The 22,973-nt window shown below is 39.7% G+C and overlaps 2 protein-coding genes and 1 long non-coding RNA gene across 9 annotated transcripts in view; 1 reads left to right on the forward strand and 2 right to left on the reverse strand.

The window, feature by feature from the left end:
• The window catches only part of LOC5508751 (solute carrier organic anion transporter family member 4A1-like), a 28,927-nt gene extending 6,554 nt beyond the window's left edge, over window positions 1-22,373 (reverse strand). Inside the window, exons 1-5 of one of the 5 annotated variants that reach the window (XM_048728278.1) lie at window positions 22,299-22,373; window positions 2,235-2,447; window positions 1,514-1,768; window positions 1,028-1,335; window positions 341-621 (exon numbers count right to left, since the gene is read on the reverse strand). In XM_048728278.1, the coding sequence (XP_048584235.1) occupies window positions 341-621; window positions 1,028-1,335; window positions 1,514-1,768; window positions 2,235-2,447; window positions 22,299-22,314 (1,073 nt within the window). In that variant the 5' untranslated portion in view covers window positions 22,315-22,373. Of the gene's footprint in view, window positions 1-340; window positions 622-1,027; window positions 1,336-1,513; window positions 1,769-2,234; window positions 2,448-3,778; window positions 4,032-8,622; window positions 9,233-18,719; window positions 18,959-22,298 lie in introns of those variants that run through there. The other 4 variants (XM_048728279.1, XM_032377502.2, XM_048728281.1 and 1 more) reach the window with 4 other exon arrangements.
• LOC125563224 lies at window positions 11,826-16,524 on the reverse strand. 3 transcript variants are annotated; one of them, XM_048728282.1, is made up of 13 exons: window positions 15,407-16,522; window positions 15,188-15,328; window positions 14,852-15,068; window positions 14,637-14,748; window positions 14,439-14,554; window positions 14,144-14,310; window positions 13,998-14,061; window positions 13,835-13,906; window positions 13,515-13,723; window positions 13,231-13,422; window positions 13,086-13,107; window positions 12,857-13,008; window positions 11,826-12,018 (listed from the first exon to the last, which is right to left on the reverse strand). In XM_048728282.1, the coding sequence occupies exons 1-13, from the start codon at window positions 15,485-15,487 to the stop codon at window positions 11,872-11,874; spliced, it is 1,692 nt and encodes a 563-aa protein (XP_048584239.1). In that variant the 5' UTR covers window positions 15,488-16,522; the 3' UTR covers window positions 11,826-11,871. The 3 variants fall into 3 exon arrangements, with proteins under 3 accessions (XP_048584239.1, XP_048584241.1, XP_048584240.1); XM_048728283.1 differs by lacking the exon at window positions 11,826-12,018 and adding an exon at window positions 12,564-12,781 and having other exon boundaries at window positions 15,407-16,518; XM_048728284.1 differs by lacking the exon at window positions 15,188-15,328 and having other exon boundaries at window positions 15,407-16,524.
• LOC125563225 lies at window positions 12,018-13,520 on the forward strand. Its single transcript, XR_007308240.1, has 2 exons — window positions 12,018-12,450; window positions 13,167-13,520. It is a non-coding gene; the product is annotated as an uncharacterized LOC125563225 (long non-coding RNA).
• Window positions 22,374-22,973: the final 600 nt, after the last annotated feature.

Raw genomic sequence — 22,973 nt, forward strand, 5'->3', positions numbered from 1 at the left:
ATTGTGCTAAGGACCAATTCAAAAAGAATGCCAGTCAAATGCGCTAAAAGCTTATCAGAGAGCTAGTGTTGTTCTATAATCATCAGGGGCTGATCTAGCTTTTCGCTAAAAGGGGGGGTTTGGCTCAGTGACAAAGAGGAGAGGGGGTATTTTTTGTTACATTTGGCATTCTAGCCTCCCAAAGGGGGGGGGGGCTAACCCCCTAAACCCTCCCCCTAGATCCTTCTTCCGCATAGTACGTATGGCACCAATCCTAAGTATACGCGCCTGATTATAATTTTTATCATATGTTAATAATGAAAAGAGACATACGCTTAAATACGCACAATACCATGCTAACCTTGCCGTGAGCGCCATATTCTGGAACATGTAGGTCCCATTCCTTAACATGCTCTTAGTAGCAGGGACAATATCGGCAAGGTTCCCGGTGGTCCGGTCCCTCTTTTGTATAATGCCTTTAGCAATAGCTTCATCTCGCCTTCTCTTTGCCCCTGGCAGCTGCCTGGGGAACCCCAATAGAATTCCACCAATCAGAAATAGAAAGCAGCCGCTGACCAGTGGTCCTAGCCACCAGGCGCCAATCCACCGAGGATCCCTGGGACTGAGACGGACTCCTGCAGGCTTGAAGCAAAATAAAACAAGTTTTGATAACCGGCTTTTAGATCGTCTAAAGCGCAAAGCACAAACACAAGCTAACAATCGGGCCCGACTTGCGTGGATGTCGAATTTTGTTCTATTTTTGGGGCAGTGGTCCCGTTTGTGCTGATCTCTGGGTCAATTCTCAATCTCAAGATGTTAAAGAAAGGAGAAGAAAGATTAATTAAAGATTAATTTAGACATTCTAAATTATTCATGGTTGTTTTATTCTATCGCAATAGGAAGAAGCCCTGGCCAAGGCAGAGTGGATTGACAATGATTTAAGCGAAATGAAAATCTCAAAATGAATCTCGAGTAACACTCTAGATATTTGGAATTAGGAAAAATAAGGGGATAAAAAGGGAAACGGATGCTGTTAAATTTGTAATACCTGCTTGATATCCACAAAAATGCTTAATAGTTTCCCTCCAATCATGTTTCCAAACCCAGGCCCCAGCATCGCCGTGGAGAAGAAAACTCCAAGATAAAACGAGGAGTACTTGGGCGAGACATTTTCGTCAATGTACGCTGGCCCTAATGTGTGCAGTGGGGTGGTCCCTGCGCCCGAAAGCAGCTGGGCAAAGATGAATACGATCATGTAGGAGCTGTCAGCGAGCTCATCTGTGTTGCTACATCCGGGACTTTGTCGCGGGGTGGTGGAGTTGAGGGAGCAGACGGCGCTGCTACTGCGTAACACCGCTGAAAGTTCAAATGACAAGTAGTTGGATATCATCTCGCCGATTTCCTTCTTGCTTCAATCATTTAATATCTTTGATGCGTTTTCAATGGTCAGCACTGAAATGGCTTCCAATAACGCCACCTCACCGCAAGGCCCAATCAAAAAGCACCAAATGTAGTTAAATGACATCGTACTCACACCCCTCCAAGTTGTACTTCTCGTGCATAAAGTGAGGCAAGCTGAACATAACACATCCCAGGCCCGTAAGAATCCCTCCGAAACCCAACCACTTGGTCTTGTGTCCGTAACCACCATAGAAGCTGACAAAACTGACAAGAATCAGCGCAGTGATGTCATTGGCTGAGACAAGAAGCCCTGTCTGTTTGCTGTTGAACGAGTACCGTCGCTCCAAGGTCGGGATTGCGATACTTACGAATGAATTTACCGCCATTGCTGCAAAATGGGATGGAATTTCGTCAGAAAATATAGAAAAGGAAGAAAGCCTTCCAGGGAAGATTACAAGCTGTTAAAACCTTTTAATAGTGAAATGCTAAATTACTTTCTCCTAGTTCATCCCCTGGGACAGTCTATGTCACTTAAAATATGGTAAACGCTCCCGACGGAAAATAAAGTACCGGTTTTTAAATCAACAAAACGCAAGTGGTCTAACCTAGACTCATTGCTTGTCTTACAAGGGGGGGGTGGCCAAGGGGGGCCGGTACCCCTCCCTTAGCTGCCAAAAATACAGTTGTATTGTTGTAATATATGAGGCCTTGTTAAAAATCCTGGCTAGGCTGCTGGGGGGCGTAGTGTCACTGCAACTTATACTACTTATAGGAGCTTGTGGATGGACAAGAGAGACCTTGGATGTCCCACACCAAAATACATACCGTATATTTTACGCAGACCGCTTCCTTACCTTGAAACAAACTGAATAAACTGATAAAGACCAAAAACCATCTTGGAGATCTTAGAAACTGCAAACAACGTGGTCTGAACCCCCGCCAGCCCCAGGCCTCCTCCTCATTCGGCTCCAGGTCCCTCTCGGCCTGATGATTCTCCCCATTCGGCAGGGATTCCACGACGGTCACTTGAGCCCTGACCTTGTTGTTATTATTACCCATGCTGCTATCTGGGGGAGAAAGCAGATGTATCAGGAATATAAGTGGGAATGGTTTACAGACTGGAAGGTTGGATTGAGCATTAATTACAGTGTTGATTTGGAAATTGTTAATTTCATCAGTCGCGTGACTGTGTGGCGTGACTGTGTGTGAAGGCTGTCACGGAAGCCATGGTACAGATGCTGATACACTTCAGAATATTTAGAAAGAAACAGGCTTAGCATGATGAGTTATTGTGTTTCGTGGTGTTAGTACAGTTTATGTATAAAATCGCAACGGCTTCGAAAGAAAGTGATAGAATAACTGTTCTGACATACCTCCGAGAAGAAAGCAAAGAAAAAAAAAGAGGGAGAGATTTATCACCTTCACAAAGGAATGGTTTAATCCACAAAGGAAAGTATCAAAATATCATTGTAGAATCACTCACTAAGATAGTCAGAAGCTCTTATAAGAAATTCAAGCGTAGCTAGAGGTTGGGGCGGAAGGAACACCCCCCCTCCCCCCCCTCCCACTATCGACCACTAAAAACCGGTCTAACATGATATCCATTCGCCTGTGCACACCCCCTTGGGGAAGTCCTGCCTGCGCGTACCCGGATTCTGACGCGCGAGAGTCTTTTGGTCGAAGGCATGTACAATTCAAACATCTGAGGCTAGCTCGAGAGGCACTTAACCTAAAGATGCTACATCTTTGTGGGACCACCGTAATCTCGCAAGGGCATGAAACGGTATAAAATATCTGCTGATACTATGATAAGAATGGAAAAAAAGAGAGTTTGGGGAAACTCCTTAGTTTTGTTTAATTGATATAGCACCAAAGATATTTGCAAAAAGGCTGTATAAAACAAGGGGTTTTGTTTTAGGCGTTTTGGAATTGTTATTTAGCACACGGTGTTGAAGTCTTATATTGAACGCAGATGTTTTTCGCTGGCGTTTTTAGGCTTTGCATTTTTCTTCTTTTGAGTAAGGGAATACGAAATCCTATCTTGAGCCATGCAGAGGCCATTCCAGGATTGTTGTGTTAGGCTGTCATGTCGTTTACATCACACATATGTAACAGTAGTCAACAAGTTATAGATGTTATTTCCCCTCAAGGAATAGTACGTAGTACTTTAAGTAACTAAAGGTGTAACTCGAAAATGATTGGCTTATCTATCAGCGTTTCTGTCTCCGGTTGAAATTTTGGCTGTTCTCAAGAACCGTCTATATCTGTTTTTACTTTGAATGCCATTCAAAGTGGCTTAATCCTTAAAAAATACGCTTGAATAAACTCAGCTTACAACTTTCAATGGACTGGGGAATTTTGGATTCCGTACAGTACCATAAACAAACTATCGCCATACCTTAAAATTGTGGAAACTATAATTCAATCCAAAAACGAACAGAGAATCCAACCTTGTCTGGCGATCTTTCCAAATGCGGGTTTCTTAGCCTCGATAGCCAAATTTTAGTAGTTTCTGTACACTAAATTTTGATCACAGCAGAGCTCTCATGAAGATAACGACAAAAACGTGTTGCGGAGCTCACGTCTTTTCGTGACGAATTTCTGAACAAAATCCACTTATACACACACAATCTAATCTTCCCCAAAATCCCTGATTCATCTAATCCAAGCGTGCTTATAAACCCTCAGGCCGAATATCAAATATCTTTGTTGCTCTGAGCATTGATTGATAAGGACGAAATGCCTGCATTAAACTCTGCTTGAATTCATCTTACATTCCTAACCCGTTTTGTCATCAGCGTTTGCTATCAGCATACGAACAAGTAATTGCCTCACGTTCGGTCGGTGTCAATTGATAAGAATGCAACAGTGAACTGGCAATAAAACGGTTTGGGAACATCTTTTCAAATGAATGCTGACTCCCATGAAAATTATAAGAGCTAGAATTAAAATATACTAGCAACGAAGCTATTGTCTAGGTAGAGAATGTATCTGCTTTTACTATTCCGATATCATTGATGGGTGTAGGGTTGGTGTAAAATGCATTGTCTTTTGTAAACCTTCGGTTGAAGTTTAGTAAAGCTGCCCCCTTCTCCTATACACTCAGACGACATAACCATTGTCTAGAAAGAGAATGATTCAGCACTTGAAAAAGGGGGGGGGGGGGGATGTTCTATGCCTTGGTAGGTTAACAATGGGGATACCGCCAAAGGATCTGCAACTCTGACACCTTTAGGGGAAAAACTATCGACCAAAAAAACATTCCCTAAGGATAACAAACACCAATATTCATACCCTATCTAGGACAGCAATCAAGATTCGGGGCCGTGTTTTGGACAACAACTTTACTAGGGAGTCTCACAGATCCCCAACGGATAACATAATAAATACCAGGTAACAAGTAAAAATTAGTTTTCTGTTCAGCACGTCCCCGTATAGCCAATATAACGAGCTAATCCCTCCCCGTTATTTTCGCACAGACGATGATATCTGTGTGTACTACGTGGCCTTAGTATAAGCAGTACCACTTGAATGTAACACTCAGAGGTTAATAACCTTTTATTCGAGATAACATAATAGTAACATATAGACAAATGACCTCTTGATCATCCCTGAAACATTAGCATGACGCTGTCCGGAACGCAATCCGGAAAAACTTGAATACGCTTACGTCATTCTGTTGGATACGGCCGGATACGTGTGGACAGAGCCTTATCCAAGCGTCTTAGACACAGTCTAAGTTGTAAGACGACGTACTAATGTGCTGTCTGAAACAAGGTCACAATCATCCTCGGAAACTCCAGAGGTACCCAGAAAGCCTTGCGGGCAAAAGTCTCTACCGGTTGGCAGACAAAAAAGGATCTTAGAGCAAGAAAAAGCCATGGTCCTTAACTCTTATTGATGACAATCAATCCTTGCGTAAGAATTATAGAATCAAATTTCTTAATGGTAAGTTGATGGTAAGATGGTAAGCCCTTTTTAAAAGTGTTATAAAAATATATTCGCGTTCTGGTCTATTACATGATGTTAAGATCATTCATTCTAGAAAGGCCAATTACCAGAACATGGATAAAGTACTCGGATTGTCTCACGTCCGGTTTATTGCTGCTAAACGTGTATAAATACACGCGGGTCACGTGTCCACGAGACCGCGAGCACGTGTTTTAAAAATGAACGCACGTGTTGCATTGTGGGCTATACCACTCGGTTGATAAAAACCAAGACTTCTATGTTTTTTTTACGAAGATCTGCTACTAACGCCAAAAATTTGAACAGAATTTCTGAAAAATTTTCTTAAAATAAAAATAACAACAGTTACTTTAAACCCTGTCTGGTTTTAAAGAGAAGGTTAAACTGATATATTGAAAATTCCGATTATCAGAGAAAAAAGGGAAATGGTTTGAGATATCGAGGTTAATGTATGGAAAACGGCTTATAGGGAGGGAAATGGTTTGAGATATCGAATGTAATGTATAGAGAATGACCTATAGAAAGCGTAAGGTTTCGAGTTTTCAGGGTTTCACTGTACTTGAAATAAGCACATTGAAATAAGATTTGTAAAGTCCATAATTATTTTAGAATGTAAATCTGTTACCTCTTTTATAACTATGACACTTTCCATAAGGAAAGTCTATGTGAATGAGGGCCCAAGAATGGTCCCGAAAATTGGCGGGATGTGTTTGCAAAGTCGTCATGATCGCGCAATTAGTTTTAAGTATAACTGTTGACGTTTCTTTGCTCGTAAATATATTGGTGGTACTTTGATGAAACTAAATCGGCGCCAGCAAGGTTTTTAAGGTGCTATGACCTTTGTGTCTCATTACCACGCAGAGCTTATTAAAATAGCATCCATCATGTACCATAGATACACTTTGCCACACTAAACCTTGAAGAGGATTATACCGATATTAGTGTACTTGAGTGTTAGTATAGCTCCTGTTAAGGACAAGTACTCACTTAAGACTCAAAAGAAGCGTTCAAGCGCTGCATTGTGTACACCGAGACATACTAAAGTGGCTGTCTCAAATCTCTGAGGTCAAACACCTGCTTAATGTACAGAAGATTCAGTAGCCGATCAGTATCAGAAATACTTGTGTCCCTCTTTAGTGTGGCCACGGTAGCGCGCCCAAGCAAGGGGTATGACACTTAACAATTATTGACTAAGGGCGCGTTTTTTTCCTATCATTCTGGAATGGGAATGGTTGGTAGAGAATGTTCAGAATGGCCTTCATTCCATTCCGGAATGGGAACGCGGGATAAACGATGAACGCGCGCTTTTTCTATTCTAATCATTCTTTTTCGGAATCACGAGTAAAAAAAACGCGCCCTGAGACCGCAGTGCCGTAGCAGTCCTCGAAATATTGGGGGGGGGAGGGGGCACAATACCGAAAATTTTGCAATATTGGAGGCACAGCCACGTATCATCTACTGGTTATTTCCTTATAATTTTTCAAAATATTGGGGGGCACGTGCTCCCAGTGCTATGGCCCTGGACCGAGGGAAACAGTGTTTTGTGGACCTGAGACGGCCGTTATCATACAAAGATCGAAGAGAGTGTAAAAGAGAACAAACAAAAATTTAACTAAAAAATATAATTTATTAAAATGGCAATGTTAAAGCAAATATTTTAAAAAGATAAAATCCTTTGAAAAAGAATAATATGAAAGTCCAAAAGAATTTTAATTCTTTAAAACATTGGCCTTGTGTTTGGTGATTGGTCACGTGACTGTCGGTTTTAACATTTCCATTATTCCCAGACAACTCCGGAAAAAGTGAACTAGAAAATAGGATACGCGGAAAACTGTATGAACTTTGATATTGGTATTTCTGATACTGATTACTGCTAAATTAGCCAATAAACACGAGGGAAACAGTTTTGATTGATTATTTCTTGAAAGCTATCAAGGTGGCCACGGTAGCGCTCGTCGCATTGTAACGAGAAGAAATTATTCGTAAAATATGCTTAAAAACATTTTAAAAAAATCTCGTTTTACGATTTTTTCCACCAAAAGCATGTTTGATTTCGCCGGTTTTGGAGCATTTTCTTTTTGCATTTTCTATGTGCTTTTTTTTTCTTCACAAGAATGTATGATTTCAAACTGTTTCTTATTTTATGTGTATCCCTAAAAATAGTAGAAAAATGTTTTCCAAGAAAATGAATTTGAATGCAAGTCTAGTCAGATAGATCCGTTTTGCATGATGCCGCATTTATCTAGTTACTTGATTTGTAGGAACTTGTCATGGGATTAAAAAAAATACTCTCATCGATGCACAAAAAAGGAAAAAGGAAAGAATGAAACGAAACACACAGACTGTGAAAAGATAGCAAAACCATTTCGAAGCCTCTGGCATGGGTGCTAACCTCCTCTCCAGGCCCCTATCATTAGCGGTGACACAATAAAACTTTTTCGGGTATCGATCCTTCACATTTGGCACTAGGCTTTCAGCGTACTCGGAGAAAATAAAAGCGTGTGCTTGAACAACGGCGGCCATGTTGGTTTGTTTGACCACCTTTTCATAAACTTCATAACAAAAGAAAGTTTCAGGACTGAATACAAGCAATAGATAGAGAACGAAGCATTGCCCTAAGCATTGACCTTTGGCTCTCCCAAACTTAAGCTTGGACTTATCGTCGGTGAAATAGTAAACAAGATAAGAACAGTGCAAAAATATCATTCCGGAATCGCATGGTCTTTATGCATGACGTATGACGGAAAAAAGTGTCTGGCTTCTGGCGGGGATCCTATGCGCGTTACTATTAATAGAAAGGAAAATAGCAACCTTTTGTGAAAATAATAATACGTTTGGTTCGTTACCTGTATCAAGAGCAAAATATGAGAAATACCTGAAGGCTCTCGAAACCTAGTGAAATAATAGCATGTTATTTCTTAAGATTTGATTAAAATAACAAAAAGAGGAACAAGCAAATTCAAAAACGCCTTCATCTATAAATTGAAACATTAAACAAAAATATCAAACTGTGACTTCCACTTTAAACCAGGAAGATTACTGTAAGTAAAAAAAGTCGAATGATATTACGTGGTCGAAAACTACTGTACATGATTAAAACAATCACCTCGCTTTTAGATAGGCCTGATATTGAATATAAAGCGAACACGGCTGAACTAGTTAAAACTACTGAACTACATGATTACAAGAATCGCCCCACTTCATGACCTGCTCGCAAAAGATAAGCATCGACTCAGATTATTTTTAGAAAACCTACAAATATGATTTGCCTACCATTAGATGAGAAGTCTTCTACGGGAGTATACTTGTATTCCATGTCAGTAATACACTCACAAAACTCCAACGATTATATTCCATGTACTCAAATGGATCTAGGACCGCGCTAGTATTTATAGCTCGCTGTAGCCTCTCGCACAAGTTGAAGTTCAAATGCAAATCAGATTTTGTTTTATATCAAGGATCTAGAAGATGTCGTGACGTAAAATGTAGGCGTCTTGTCACTGGTACCCGGTCTCTCATTTTCCTAGACTAACCGCAGAATGAATGAAATGCGACAGAATACTCCAAAGGGAACCAAAAATTGTGGTTTGCTGTGACGATAAAATAGTACTCTTTGACTGTAAGAGCAACAAAGAACAGGACAGGGCAGAAAAGCTGAGTCCGGAATGCTCTATCGAGTTCAAGTGGGATTTGCGGCAGCTTCTCTCTAAGATGATTTGTATTTAATTCAGTTCAAATCCAGAGTTACGTACGTGACAATTTTTATGACCGATTTTTTAGCCTCACTTATGATATATAAAGCGGATTTCAAGAATTATTCGCTAACCCTGGAGAAGTGCTCACACTCTTGTTCAGTCTTGTTCTTTGGCGATATCCGCTAATAGCAACATAGAACACATGTTGTGCTGTGTTGTGCAGTTCTGTGTGTTGTCTTGTATGATGTGTTGTACAGTGTAGTACAGGTTATGTATTCTGTGTTTATGTCTTGTGCTATACTGTGTTGCTTTTTTGTAGTTTTGTGTGTTATATGTTGTGTTGTTCTGTGTAGTGCAGTTCTGTGTTTATGTGTTGTGCTATACTGTGTTTTGTTGTGTTGCACTGTTTTGCAGTTCAGTCTGTTGTGTTGTGTTGCGTTGCGTTGCGTTGCTTTGCGTTGCGTTGCGTTGTGTTGTGTTGTGTTTTGTTGTGCCGTGTTGCGCGTATTGTTTTGCCGTGTTGCGTATTGTTGCGTTGTCTGGTGTTGCGTAGCGTTGTGTTGTGCTTCCGAACGCCAGCACCACAGGAAACCCATTAGACACACGTTTTCTAAAAAAAAAATATACTTTCTACCCTTTTTTTCTGGTTAGTATGAAAAGAATGTGCTAAAAGCTCCACACCGATTAGCTGTTTTTAATTTGTCCGGAGGGTTTTAAAATTAGTAGCCAACAATTCTTTTACTAGTTACTAGTTCCAGTAACGCGCGTATAAACCAGATCTTTTGTATCAGGCAAACTGGCACAGTTTTGGAAAATTTAGCCTTACTCGAACGATAAACAACTTGAATTGAGCTGTTTTTGATCATTTGCATGCGCATACTTTTCCCGGCACTGTCCCTTTAAAAGGCTAGGAATGATCAGGAAGCATTAAAGTACGATGCTTTCGGCTTCTTTTAACAGACAAATTACCAGCAGCCGTACCTATGCGATAACTTCTTTTAAAAGCTACTTACGCGTGTCTTATCATCGTTTATGAACTAATAACATAATAGAGGAAGGGTGCTGACTTTCATGTACAGGAATACTACCAAAAAAATTTATTTGGTTTTCAGAATAATCGATCAGTTTTCAGGTTATTTTTATGTTATTAAGTACATCAAAAAAGGTTTAGCTGCTTAAAATAATTAAAAATAACCTTTCTCAAAACCCAAGACAAAATTTGCAGGCTGGTAAAGGATGGTATGAATCACGTTTCACGGACCGGGCAAAATGGCTTTTTCACGGACCGAAAAATGGCCTTGATGGTCCTGAATGGCCGTCGTTAAACCACGTTTCACGGGCGTCGAAATGGACGATTTCACATTTCTCGTAGGGTGAAAAATGGCCAAATCTCGTTTCACGAAAATACCCCTTACCACCCTGAATTTGGATAATTCAGCTTCTCCCGCTGCTAGAGTCAGATACAGATACTGCATGCCTCATACACGATTGAACCCAAATGATAAAATACGGCTGTCTTGGGACTTTATAAAGCACCGTGGCTTATTTGCTCAGGAAAGTGCCATTAGAGAAGACATAGTGTTTTTAGCCTCAGCATGCTGGTCCACGGTTAAGGTGCGCATGCTCCTTGCGCAGACTAATGTTGACACGATGGAGCAGTCCTCAAGCCGCCATTTTATGCTCTCGCTCAATGGCGAGTCACACAAATCATTCATTTCCAACGGCTAATTCAAGCAAGTAACAAAAATATTTTCAATCAAATATCGTCAAAAAACATGTCAAACTTCATTATTCGTATTAATACTTTGAAGTTTCATTGCGAATTAACCGCTGTATTTTCAATGATAAACAATAACAAAGGAGTAGGCGATCAACATCATTTAGGCTTCGAAAAGTCTAAAAACAGGAAATTGGGGATTGTGACAGAATTATAAGCTTTTGTTCAAGGCTAAGCTATGAAACGAAGAAACAAGTGTTGATGCAGCGAGTATGGGAACAGGGCCGTAGCAGGGGGTGGGGCACTGGGGGTACGTGCCCCCCAATATTTTCGAAAATTATAAGGGAATGACCAGGAGGGGCGTGGCCATTGTTTTCTTAATGTTTCTGCCCCCCCCCCCCCCCCCCAATAATTCGAGGCCTGCATATGAAGAAAACGTTGTCGTTTTGAGGGACTGGTACCGAGGACTCTTAGTTTCTTTTCAGATACTTTCTCCATTGACTAAAGATGGTCACTGTCACTTTTTTCTCTTCTAAAAACAAGTTATAATGTTTACGAAGCATCTGCGGTAAAAATATTAGTTTCCTTATATGGAGGTGACCGCGTTTGGCAAAAACGACAATTTTTGGCTGAATTTTCTTAATATGCTACGACTATGGGGGAGGACTATAAAAACTTGTTGAAAAGCAAAACATGTGATTTTTTATTGTTTGAAGCCAAGTGTATTTCATTTTTATGGCACATATCAAACATATTCCCCACGGATAGTGTCCTTCGTTCGCTGTGCCTTATATGGTCATATATGCCCATATTTAGAAGTACTGGAGTTTCCCCTTTCGCGCTTCTCCAACAAACATGGCGACAAACACTGATTCCCTAAAGACTCGTAGTGGAAGAATTATAAAGAAACCGGATCGCTTGGTCAAATATTTAGACCATTCCTCAGTTGATACGTACGTGAAAGAAGAGAAAGAGGAAGAAGAAAAAGTCTGGGAGATAGAGAGAGTTTTAAACGTTGAGGGAGACTATGCCTTTGTGAAATGGAAAGGCTACAGCGATAGATATAATTCTACGGTTTCTCTTTCATTGAATCCGCAGTTGTCATGCTATTTAGCCGTGAATGCTGGGAACCCCGACAGTAGTGAGGTAGCAAGAGAAAAGCTTCCCATTCTTTGCTCCGAGGATAAGGAATTGTGGCTGATTCGACATGCACTGTTCGATGAGCTCCAATTTCGTACACCCGAGAATGACACGGGACTCATTCGGAGAGTACAAGTGAAAGTCCCACTTTCAAAGGGGGGTTTTTCCGCTTTGTTTGGTAAAGGGACATTTTCTTTTGCTACCTCACGAAAGCTGGATTTTTCAGGGACCCGTAATATTCGGTTCCCGTGCACTGCTGTCGAGTTTGGCACCGTTATTGGTACGGAGTTTATGGCTCGGCAACTGCCAGATTCGAGTACAATATGTGAAGTTGACTCATCTTCGAAGATGTGGATATCATGAGGATACGAGCTAAGGATAAATTATGATCATAGTTCGTGTCCCCGTTGTACTTACATCTCTGAATATGGGTCAGAGGAAGAAAGGCCTAGTATGTGTCGACCGCTAGAGCGCAAGTATCCCCCGCTGAGCTTTTTGGAGATCAGCTTCGTACGGCGTAGACGGAATATGCTTCACAACTATGGCTCGGTAAGTTAAAATCTCTCTATATAAACTAATTGTTGACATCTGTTTCAACCGATTTCACTGTATTTCCAGTCGAAAATAAAGAGGGGGAATTTAGATCCAGGGAATGATACAGATTGTTTTGATGGTTTTAATGCCTTTATATAATAATGTGGGTACAAATAGTTATACAAGTTATAAATAGTGATATTTACAACAGTAATAAATAGCACCAAAAATATAATAAATAAATAAATACATTTTTTCTTTGTCTTCACTGCTTTTGATATTTTCTCTTGACCCTTTCCAAATTATTTTCCCTACTGAACAGTTTTCTGTTTTCCCTCTCCATGATCTATAGAGATAAAAATACACAGTTGTAGCAAGCGATTAGTCTAGATAACATGACGTTTTTTTCACTTGGAATTACCTGTACAGTGTAGTTGCTATTTTTCCCCCCTTTCTGGCTACCCCTGTGGAATGTCTTGTTCTGCATGTGGTTTTTCTTTTCCACTGTCTGGCAATTGAACTGGTGGATCGTGCCATGAATCTCCAAAAATTGGGGGACATGATAAACAAGAACTGTAGAGAAAAAAATGCATAAAATTACTTGGTCTCGGAGATCCCAAGTCAATTAAGGAATCTCATTTTAATCTTACCATGTATATATGGAATTACATCCTGTGGAGAGATAAAAGAAAGCACAATTAAAATAATATATCTACTTGTTATTTTTTCAGTGACATATGATCAAATGAGGCTTGTGTCCTGCCAGTTCAACTAACCACAGGGATGTAGAATTACCTCATCAAATGTGGCCTTTCTAAATTTGGTTCCCCATTGGCGGGCCTTTTCTTGAAAAGCATCTGCTCGAAGATATGCTTCATCTCCAGGATTTGCCCCAAGAGCATCAGTGAGGACCATCAAACTTTTCCACACTTGTGTCAGCTCTGATATGCTAAGAACTGTTTTCTCACAAGTGGGAGTGGACGATGGCTACAAAACACAAAGCAATTGTTAAATTAGCTTTATACACAGTAGTATCCTGGGTGTGCTGGTCTTTTTTATAATGAAAATAAAAATCATACCTCAAACACTATGTTGTTGCGGTCAAGATGATCCTTGAGTGTGGCACGTAGGAAGTCCTTGGTGCCTGTCGACCTCAGATGGAACTTCCTACATTCCTCCACTAGCTGGGCTTTGGTCAGACAGTCAAGGCTGGTGATGGACTTGTTCTCCATGTCTCCTAGGAAGGCATGGATATCAAGCCCCCTAATGATAGTTTCCAAATCATCACCTTTATAAGGAAAAGAGGATTCAAAGAAAATAAATAACGAAACTTTATAGTAATTTCATATTAGTTTCAGTTATTATAACAGTCTTTTCTATTAGTCAGTTATTTACTTACAATCCAAAGAGCTCCACTTGGTTGTGGTTTTGCCACTGTCATCCTGGACATCATAGAAACAAAACCTCACACCTGCAAATACAATATGGCAAGAAAACAAAATGATTATCACCATAAGACATCCCCTATACCCATTTACCCTATACATGAAATTTTTATTTACCCAAAGCTTCTATTGCTTCTTCCATGGCTTTTTTAACATTCTGCTCTATAGCCCAGCAAGCAACCTAGAAGTTTAATATATACCAGGAACTTTTTTAAAAAATGGCTCAATGGAGATTTGAATTTGTTAAATAAGCATAATTTTACCTGGTTGAGAAGTTTTCCCATGATCCTCAATTTGAGGTGCAGGGTGTCGGGTATGACCTTGGTAAATTCAATGTCCACGAGAGGTAAACATTGAACTCCCTTGGCATTTGGACACCCAACACGTGCACGGCACTGGTTTAAGGTTCTGGTTATGGGCCATTGTGGGACTGAAATTTTTATCAAATTTATCTAGTTATTTATAATATAGCTGACAATGGAATAATTCATAAAAACAAAAATCATTTAATTCATTACATAACATTCATTATATAAGTAACAAAATTAAAAAACTTACTAGAAAAGTCTCTGATCATCCTTTTGCTGCATTCGCACCAAATGCAGAAGTACAAGGCACAGGGACTATTAATTCCGAGAATACACGCCATGAACTTCCAGTCAGCACACATCACCCTTAAAAAAGGGATAAAAGTTACATATGTCCTGTTTAATGCCAGATCATAAGATTATTGGTTGCAAAAAAAATGAAACCTACCAATCAATAGTGTATTCAAGGCCATTAACAAGAATGCCAGTTCTCCCTAGGGCCTTCATCTCATCAAAAACCCCTCTCAAGGTCGCCTTTAGGATGTCATATGACTCCTTGCCTATAATAAAAAGTGTTCACAGATATATGGCTTTAGTTGACTATATCATTAGGAAGATTTGTTCTCGCTTACAGCTGCAATAAATTAGCTGCAACCAACTCACCATCATATATAGATATACAGTATTCCCTTTCTGGGCTTCTTTTAACAGAGTTTTCTGCTGGAAAGCAGAAGGTTGTCATAACACTCCCGAGTTTTTTGGTGGTTTTTCTACCATCACCAGAAAACCGAAGGGTTATAACATTGCCCCCTGCATTTCCAATGACATCTGAACTATAACTTAGAATGTCCTTGATGGATCTTGAACATCCTTTTGCATTCTGAAAGGAGAAACTTTGTTTAATGAATTATTGGGTTTGTACAGTATTTGCTTGTTTTAAAGGATGCAAAATGTGCTGTGCACAAAGCAAATCAGAATTAAGACTATCAACAGACTAACCCCTTCAAATTCTGTAATAGGAATGATTGCATTTTGAGCTTTTCTCTCTTTCTGTATCCCATACAGTGATGGCAAGCTGGACCCAGCTACCATCTTTAGCTCATGGTATGCTGAGTCAGAAACATCACCATCATCTTTGGCCTGAGATTATAAAAATAATCTAAATATAGAAAAAATAAGAAACCTACAGTACTGTACATGTACTTCTATAATACCTACCTTGAGAGCTCTTTGGATCTTTTTATGGTCAATCTCCTCAGGCTCAACCCTCTCATTGAAATGTAGGGCAAAACTGACCATACCAACTTCAAGTTGAACCTAGAGATAAGGAAACATTGAAATGTAGGGCAAAACTGACCAACTTCAAGTTGAACCTAGAGATAAGGAAACATTTTATGATAAACAAATGCCATTATAACAGAATTGGTAAATTTAGGTTGTTTCCATGTGTACAAAAATTCTAAACAAACCTCAACAACTTTCCAATCTGTTGGAAGCTTCTCAAATTGCTTCTCAAGCCATTTTTTAATCTCTGACTTTTTGTGAAATTGAGCTTTTGGCTCAAGGTCACAAAAAGGCTTTCTCGGCTGAAGAAAGGGCTTTTTTTCCTTGCCTAGCTCCTTTCTCATGCCATCTCTCTCTTTGACAACATCAGCGAGTCGATGTTTTAGCTCTGACAGCTGATTCTCGAGCTCTTCGATTCTAGAGTCCCGAGAATCACACAGCCCGATTTCACGGACTTGAGGTAGCATGTAAGCCAATCTTTGTTTTTTCAATGGAGGACCTTGTGAAAAATTTGTCAAATACCCTTGCACCATCATTTTAGTAGATATCTATCATGAACAAGCAAACGAGACGACTAAACTTTTGAACCTCTTCCCGCCTAAGTTTACCGAGATTCTGCAAGATGATCCCCAAAAAACAACCCGTGAAGATTATCTAGATAAGAATTGCGCCAAAATTATACAAACAAAAAACGGAAATATTAGAAAGGAATACTTAGCTTCTCGTCCTTCGGGTGTTTCTGTACTCTTCAGCATCAGGATCACACAAGGACGTAGTCGATTAAAATACCTACGAGGGCTTTTTTCCACAAGTTAGGCTGGCAGAAGAAAGATCTAGCCCCTACAGGGGTATTTCATGAGAAAAATAGGTATTTTTCGCTTCTATAAGCAGAAATCTCAGGTTAAATAGCCCTGTTTTCCAAAAATAATCGCTCTTCGTCCGCCATCTTGGATAGCTCAGAGAAAACCCATTTGTAATTTGCCAGGTTACACAGCTCCTAGTCTCAGTCTCTAAAAAAGCGGCCGAGCGAGTTTGAATAACACCAAAAGTTTGATATGGAAAAAATCACTGGGATCGAGCAACAAGGCCCCTCCCCCTGCGCAATATAACTTACTCAAATCACGCCGCCATTTTATGCTCCCGCTCGATACTAAGAGGGGGGGGAGGGCCCCTCCCTGCGCAATATAACTTACTCAAATCACGCCGCCATTTTATGCTCCCGCTCGATACTAAGAGGGGGGGGGGGGGGGGGGAGGGGATCCAGGTTACATGGGCGGATCCAGCATTTTCCAAAGGGGGTGGGGGTGGCAGCGTTTGCCCCTCGATCAAACATATTCAGGAAAGTATCAGACTTCAATTATGCATGGTTATTTCAAAGTTTTCCGCAGTTGCAAATAGACCGTGTGTTTTGTAACGTAGCGTGATCGACATGGAGCGCACACTATCTTGTAGATTAAAGAAAATTTGAGATGGTCACGTGATGCAAGAACATATGGATTTTTTGAGCATGTGGATGCCATTGTCAGTCATAGTCAAAATGTCTTATTTGTTCTGTAACTGCTTATATTTTTCTGGTTAATATCATCCTGGTAGTAAAGAGAAACATGCTGTTTCTCATATAAACGGACGTGAAGTGATTGACATGTGTCACTGACGTTACCCTCATTAAATTAGCTCTTTACGGTTTTTATTATCTCAAAAGCAAAGACGACAGCAAGGAGGAAATTGAGGAGAAAGCAATTAAGAATAAAACAATCGTGAGAGACATAAAAACAACATGTTTGTCTAATCATATACTATTATCAAACTATCATTCCATTTATATAAAAAGGCATAGGGTGATGTTGCCGTGCTAACAAATTGATTTCATTCTTGTTACAAACAAAAGCAGTTTTCAAGGGGCCGGGTCGTTTGGGATATCATTGGCGCTCTAGGCAAGCTTATCGACATATCTCTGTTTTCACAAACCAATTATTGTTATAAGGTATGGTGCTATTTCGATCTTCATGTAGCCTGATCGAAAATCAATCCAAATGTGCATGATTCGTGAGCAACAATTAACCAAGCGTGCATTCTTGCCCGTGTAATGCCAAGTGCAAGGCCAATTACACACACGGAGTCGCCATTAAAATCATATCAAAATGCCATTTTCGCCCAGAGTTTGACCTACACGCGACAGCTTGCACAATGCAGGTCCGTACCCAGGATGTTTATGGGGTGGGGGGGGGGGGGGGGGGGGGGCGGAATCCGAAAAAATGGACCGTGAGGGGGGTTCTCTAATAAAAATCTGACCAACCGCGAAAGAACAAAGAGATTTTTTTATGCCTTTGCAGTATCTCTAAGGGACGTTTAATGTCAGATTTGGCTGCACACCAGAGTGATCTAGCTTATGCATTATAGTTTTGTCTACAAATAGCACGTCTATTGAGAACCGATAGTGGACCCTCGGCCGTTGTGTGTGCGTGTGTGGGCGGGTGCGGCGTTCGCAACCCTCCCCCCCCCCCCCAGTTTTTTGTCTCCTTGTCACATTAGATGTTCTAGTTGTTCTAATTGAAATTGATGCTTAACGTTAGGTTGTGACTTCGGGATGCTTTTTTTTCCACAAGTCCGACTTTTTTTCGTTATTTACAATAGAAAAAAACATATTTTGAGCTACATAAATAAATACGAGCTTTTTACAGTGTATACTTTGGGGAAATAGCGCTCAAACAACTTTAAACTTCATATAGACTAAAACAACATAACATATTTAATCATTAAATTTCTTTGCAACACAGCCTCTTAGGGGATCAACATATACCGATGTACCGATGATTAATTCTTTAATTAGGATGTTGATCTCTGGTTGTCACGCTTGGAACACACAAGACACGCTCGAATTTTTTGCATTCTAACTAACCACATCTTCTTTTCTAAGCTTTCGTTATACCAGCTGTAGAATAACGACAAAAAGGAATTCATAAATATATATGCTGGTCTATTCGAAAATTTGTCAAAATATTTTTCCTAGTTATTTTCTTCTGATTACCTAAATGCACAGAGCCTCGCGTAACTAAAAGTGACTTACGGTACAATGTACAAGTTTTCCACTTTTTCTCACTCAAAATACATCCATTCATCAATGACCGCCCCTCCATTCTACCAATGTGTTTGACAAATCACACAAATCAAAACGCACAAGACTCGAATATAAAATACCCAACAACTAGGGTGTGAATTAAATGAAGGAAATATAACAAGATCTTACCTTTACGTTATTCTGCAAAACCACGACGTTTTCTAAGCTTACCGAAAGTCGCCACCAATGTCGTTCCGTGGTGGTTCTACTGGCCGGCTTTAGGGGTAATGGGGGCAGATTGCTGCCTGTCTATTATATTTAGCTTCGCTCTAGTCGCGACCCCGTGTCTACTTCGATAAATCTTTTGTCTCGTAAGTTAAATACTGTATGGGACGTGACGGAAGCGTGCGTCAAAACTCGATAGCCCGCGACTTTGACCGCGAGCGAAAAGACGCGGCTGTCAACCAGACGGGACTTTATAAAGAAAACGTCGAATGATTTCTAGGCGTGTTAATTCAATAAGGTGTTTTTCAGTGTAATTGAAATGTAATCAGTACATGGACTTTTGATAACAGACAAGCACGTATAAGGGGACGTTTTAGGAGGTAACTTTAAGGAAGAGATTTTCTTATTTCAATAAAATCTGTTTTTATCGTTAATAGGTCATCAGTTATTCCTTGTTTGCATATACGATATGGCGTATTAATTGCAGGCTGGTTTTATCGCGAATTGATCTGAATTAGAAGAATCTTTGGGATGCAATATTTGCAATGACATTAAAAAAACTGGTAGTCGACTGAAATGTTTACATTAGAAAATGTTTGCAATTACACTTTTGTAATATTTATAATTTTATTGGCTTGTAATTTGGACAGAAAAACAAAAACATTTGATCACATTCACATGCTTTTTGCGCCATATGATATATGATGTATTAAATTATTATTATTATGTTCTGGTTTCTTAGGAAAAGGGTATGGGACCCAAGGAATTAAAAATAATGGAGTATTGCTATAATTTTCCATTTACGCAAATATTAATGTGCGCAACTATATAGCGAAGCGTTACGATAACAAAAAATGACAAATAAAAAGACATCTGAGCAATACAGTGTCGATAATATTCAACAAAATTAAATTTTTTTAGACATTGCGAAATTTAATGACACAAATTGTTTTATCCGCTGCTTCAAAAAAGACAAGTAACCTTCAAAAAGCATTCGCTCAAATTAAGCCAATGCCAAGAATTCAATCGCGTATGCATATAAGGGTCAAAGAGATGACATTGTTAAGTCTAAGCGGGTAATTGATAAATGAGTTGTCTTTTTTTACGGATGTTTTTTAGCTGTTCATTCAATACAAATCACGTACAACCCCGTAGCTGTCATATATGCGTAGCATACCTATACTCTCCCGTCCTTGTGTAAAAAGAACAGTACAGTAAAGAACAGTTTTCTCCCAAGAGCGATTTCTCTATGGAACAACCTGAAAGTGTTGTAGCCAGTACCGCCAAAATTGAAGCCGCCATATAATGTAATATCCCCAATATCATCTCTCGTAAAGCTATGAACGCTGTGTAATCTTTTCAAGAGAGCACAATAAAGTTAAGTGAAGTGGTTTATTTGGTAGTGGTTAGTTCAAGTATTCTTGTAGTCGAGGTGAAGGCACAGGCTTTTTAGCTTAGACCAAAATTGTTTGCTTTTGTGGAAGGAGGAAAAACTGAAAACCAACCAAAACAGAACAAACTAACTCAACTCATGTCATTTTTGCGTTTTCATCTGTTCCGAACCAAACAAAAACAACAACAAAAATAGATAAAACCTTTCTATCAACAAAAGCTGTAGAACTTTTCAAATCTGAGCAACCATCCTTTGCTTTGCCGCGCCTTATCATTGTGCAAATTGTATGTAATACTTTTTGCTATAGACAACATTCGAGTACTAAAAATAAACTAAAATATCTGAAAGGATTTGGTTATATCTATCATCATTAAAACTCTGTCAATGGATGGTTTAGAGAATTTCATTGTACCAACGTTTAAATATAGTCATTTCGAGGTATCAGATTCGAAATAAATGGAAATCATACAACAGAACTTCTATAGATAACACAAATAAAACCGTTATTTAATCTCTTTGAGAGAAATGCAATTAAGGCACACTATTTCACTGAGGAATTGTAGCCAAACACGCAGTTCTCACGTAAGAATCGACATATCTTTCGTTAATCGAAGTTTGGGGCATGACACTGCAAAATTAAAGCAAATGTCTAGCCTGCTAAGCGGCTCATTCGGGGTTATTCGGAAATGTTTTTTCCGAATATTTGGAATATTGGATGCGCGCCCCCCAGCAAGCAAAGTCAAGCAAAGTCATGTTAAGAGGAACATCTTGTTAAAAGCGGGTATTCGTACCATGCTACACGGGGTGAAGGGAGAGGGAAAACAGTGGGTTGTGGGAACAAAATTATAATGCATATAAGTGGTAAGAGTGTTGCTAAGTCGAGCGATGCAAGGGGTGACGTAGCAGTGAATTGCCAGACAAAAAAGGTACGAAATGGTACTTGTGACACAAAATAATTCATAGAGCTCTTTGAGATGTAAAGCAGCCTTAACGTGTGTTGTAGAACAAGTTTTATTTTACCAAGAGGCAAAGGAGCCGTTTTATTATCGAGCACCTTTTAATCAGCTACGACATCGTACACGTAAATCCCTTGCGAGGCTACTTCAAAGAGATGAGATAAACTCATATACAGTTAGAACTAATTGCAAAGCAAAGGCAAAAGGCTAAATGAGATATAGCCGTTCTCGTACGGTACTTCTAGTGAAATTAACTTTCGTAACTTATCTTCATATCACACAAATAAGTAGAAACACTGCAAAGTACCGCGTTAAGGTAGCCCTCTCCTCAGGCGTCTCGTGTGGAAAAATGCTTTTTTTTCGATTCGGGCTTCCTGTGGCGTGTTCAAGAAAAAGTTCATAAAAATACCGAAAAAGAAAAAGAAACACCCAAGATGTCTGCGGAGGAGACTGGCGTGAATGCTCCTTTTAGCGCCCAACTCCAATTAGCGCCCACTTTGAAAAAGCGCCCCCTACCTCCCCTCAAGTAAAGTTTGGAAATAACGAGCATTTAATAGTCTGTTTGGGTTTCCTGTGTTGAGTAAGAAATTTGACGTTACAAGAAACCGAACTCGTCCTAGGCTCAACGCTCCCTCTCACGGTTTATCTACGGGTACAGGAATCCCGGTAGAATGCCAGGGACAACCACTACTTGCGAATAGTTTTGTTCTCGCGAATTATATTGCAAAAGTGAAGCAACGCAAATAGTTAGTAGCTCCTTGCCGTTTTCTGTGAGGTTGAAATATCGAGCTCTATTTAGGCTCACTGGTTACCCTAAAAACTACCCCAGGACACATACTTTCATGCATACATCAATTCTTAACTAGTTTTGAATAAATAAACTCGTGAACTGGTGTAATTACCCTTTCGAGATTCGGGGAGAACGGCTTTAATGTATCAGACAGTATGCATCACGTCTGATGTTTTTAATTTTCCATTGATTTCCGCTGTTTGCCGTTCGCATGGCCCATCAGCGCAAAGCCTGATCAACAAATAATGGTCATGCGTTCGGCTCGTGAAAATGTTTTAGCCGAGTTGGGAAACCAATTTGACCACTTTGAGGTCTGCTAATGTTAAGATTCTGAAACCTACCGTTATACTAAATATAAACCGGGAATTAAGGGATCCGAAGTGAGTATATGTAGTATAACATACCTGATTTTTTGGCCATTTAAACAACCAGCTATAGCCTTCTGTCACCTATCACCCTAGTCTGCCAGAATCTTAGATTTAAGCATCAATATCCTGCTATTCTTGGACCTGGGTGTTTACTGAGAGATGATGACAAATGTTAGGAAACGGAAACTCTACGCATAAACAAAGATTAGAGTTGATAGATGTGGGGTGTGCAGGTTAGCAATGACCTCAGAGCTGTAGTGATGGCGATTGTTCAGCATAAAGAACAAGATGACATTTGCATTTTTTTTTTACTAATATGTAGGACTTTCAGTGTGTCATGTCTTGCTACAAAGTCTTATTCCTTGATTTTCTCGGAACTGTGTTTTGCGAACGCATGGAAGTCCAGTCTTTTCAAGCGAAAACAAAACAAAAACAACACTATTGCCCCTAAATAAACAATAATAGCACAAGGATATAAATACTTTATTCGGATAACATACACCAACATTGGATTTTAGTCGACTGTCGTTCCGTAACGTCTCGAGATAAATTTAGAACAGAAAAAATAACGGTAGGAGTTACAATTTAATGGGACAATTCCGCTACTAAAAACCTCATCTTGATCCCAAAAATGCTTTTTAAAACTAGTTGCTAAAGCCAGGCAAATAAGCCACAGAGAAAGGCAATTGAGACATTAGGATAGGATATAGA

This window comes from Nematostella vectensis, chromosome 5 (assembly GCF_932526225.1).
Source record: "Nematostella vectensis chromosome 5, jaNemVect1.1, whole genome shotgun sequence".
In the NCBI taxonomy this organism is placed as follows: domain Eukaryota; kingdom Metazoa; phylum Cnidaria; class Anthozoa; order Actiniaria; family Edwardsiidae; genus Nematostella; species Nematostella vectensis.

Bases quoted from the DNA above. Each gene is read 5' to 3' on its own strand.
- LOC125563224 (XM_048728282.1), bottom strand. From the start codon at position 15,487: ATGGTCAGTTTTGCCCTACATTTCAATGAGAGGGTTGAGCCTGAGGAG. The intron at 15,329-15,406 runs GTAGGTATTATA...TTATAATCTCAG, and splicing joins AGATCCAAAGAGCTCTCAAG to GCCAAAGATGATGGTGATGT. The intron at 12,019-12,856 runs GTAATTCCAAGT...TCTCCGAATGAG, and splicing joins ATAGCAACTACACTGTACAG to TCCCGTGTCATTCTCGGGTG.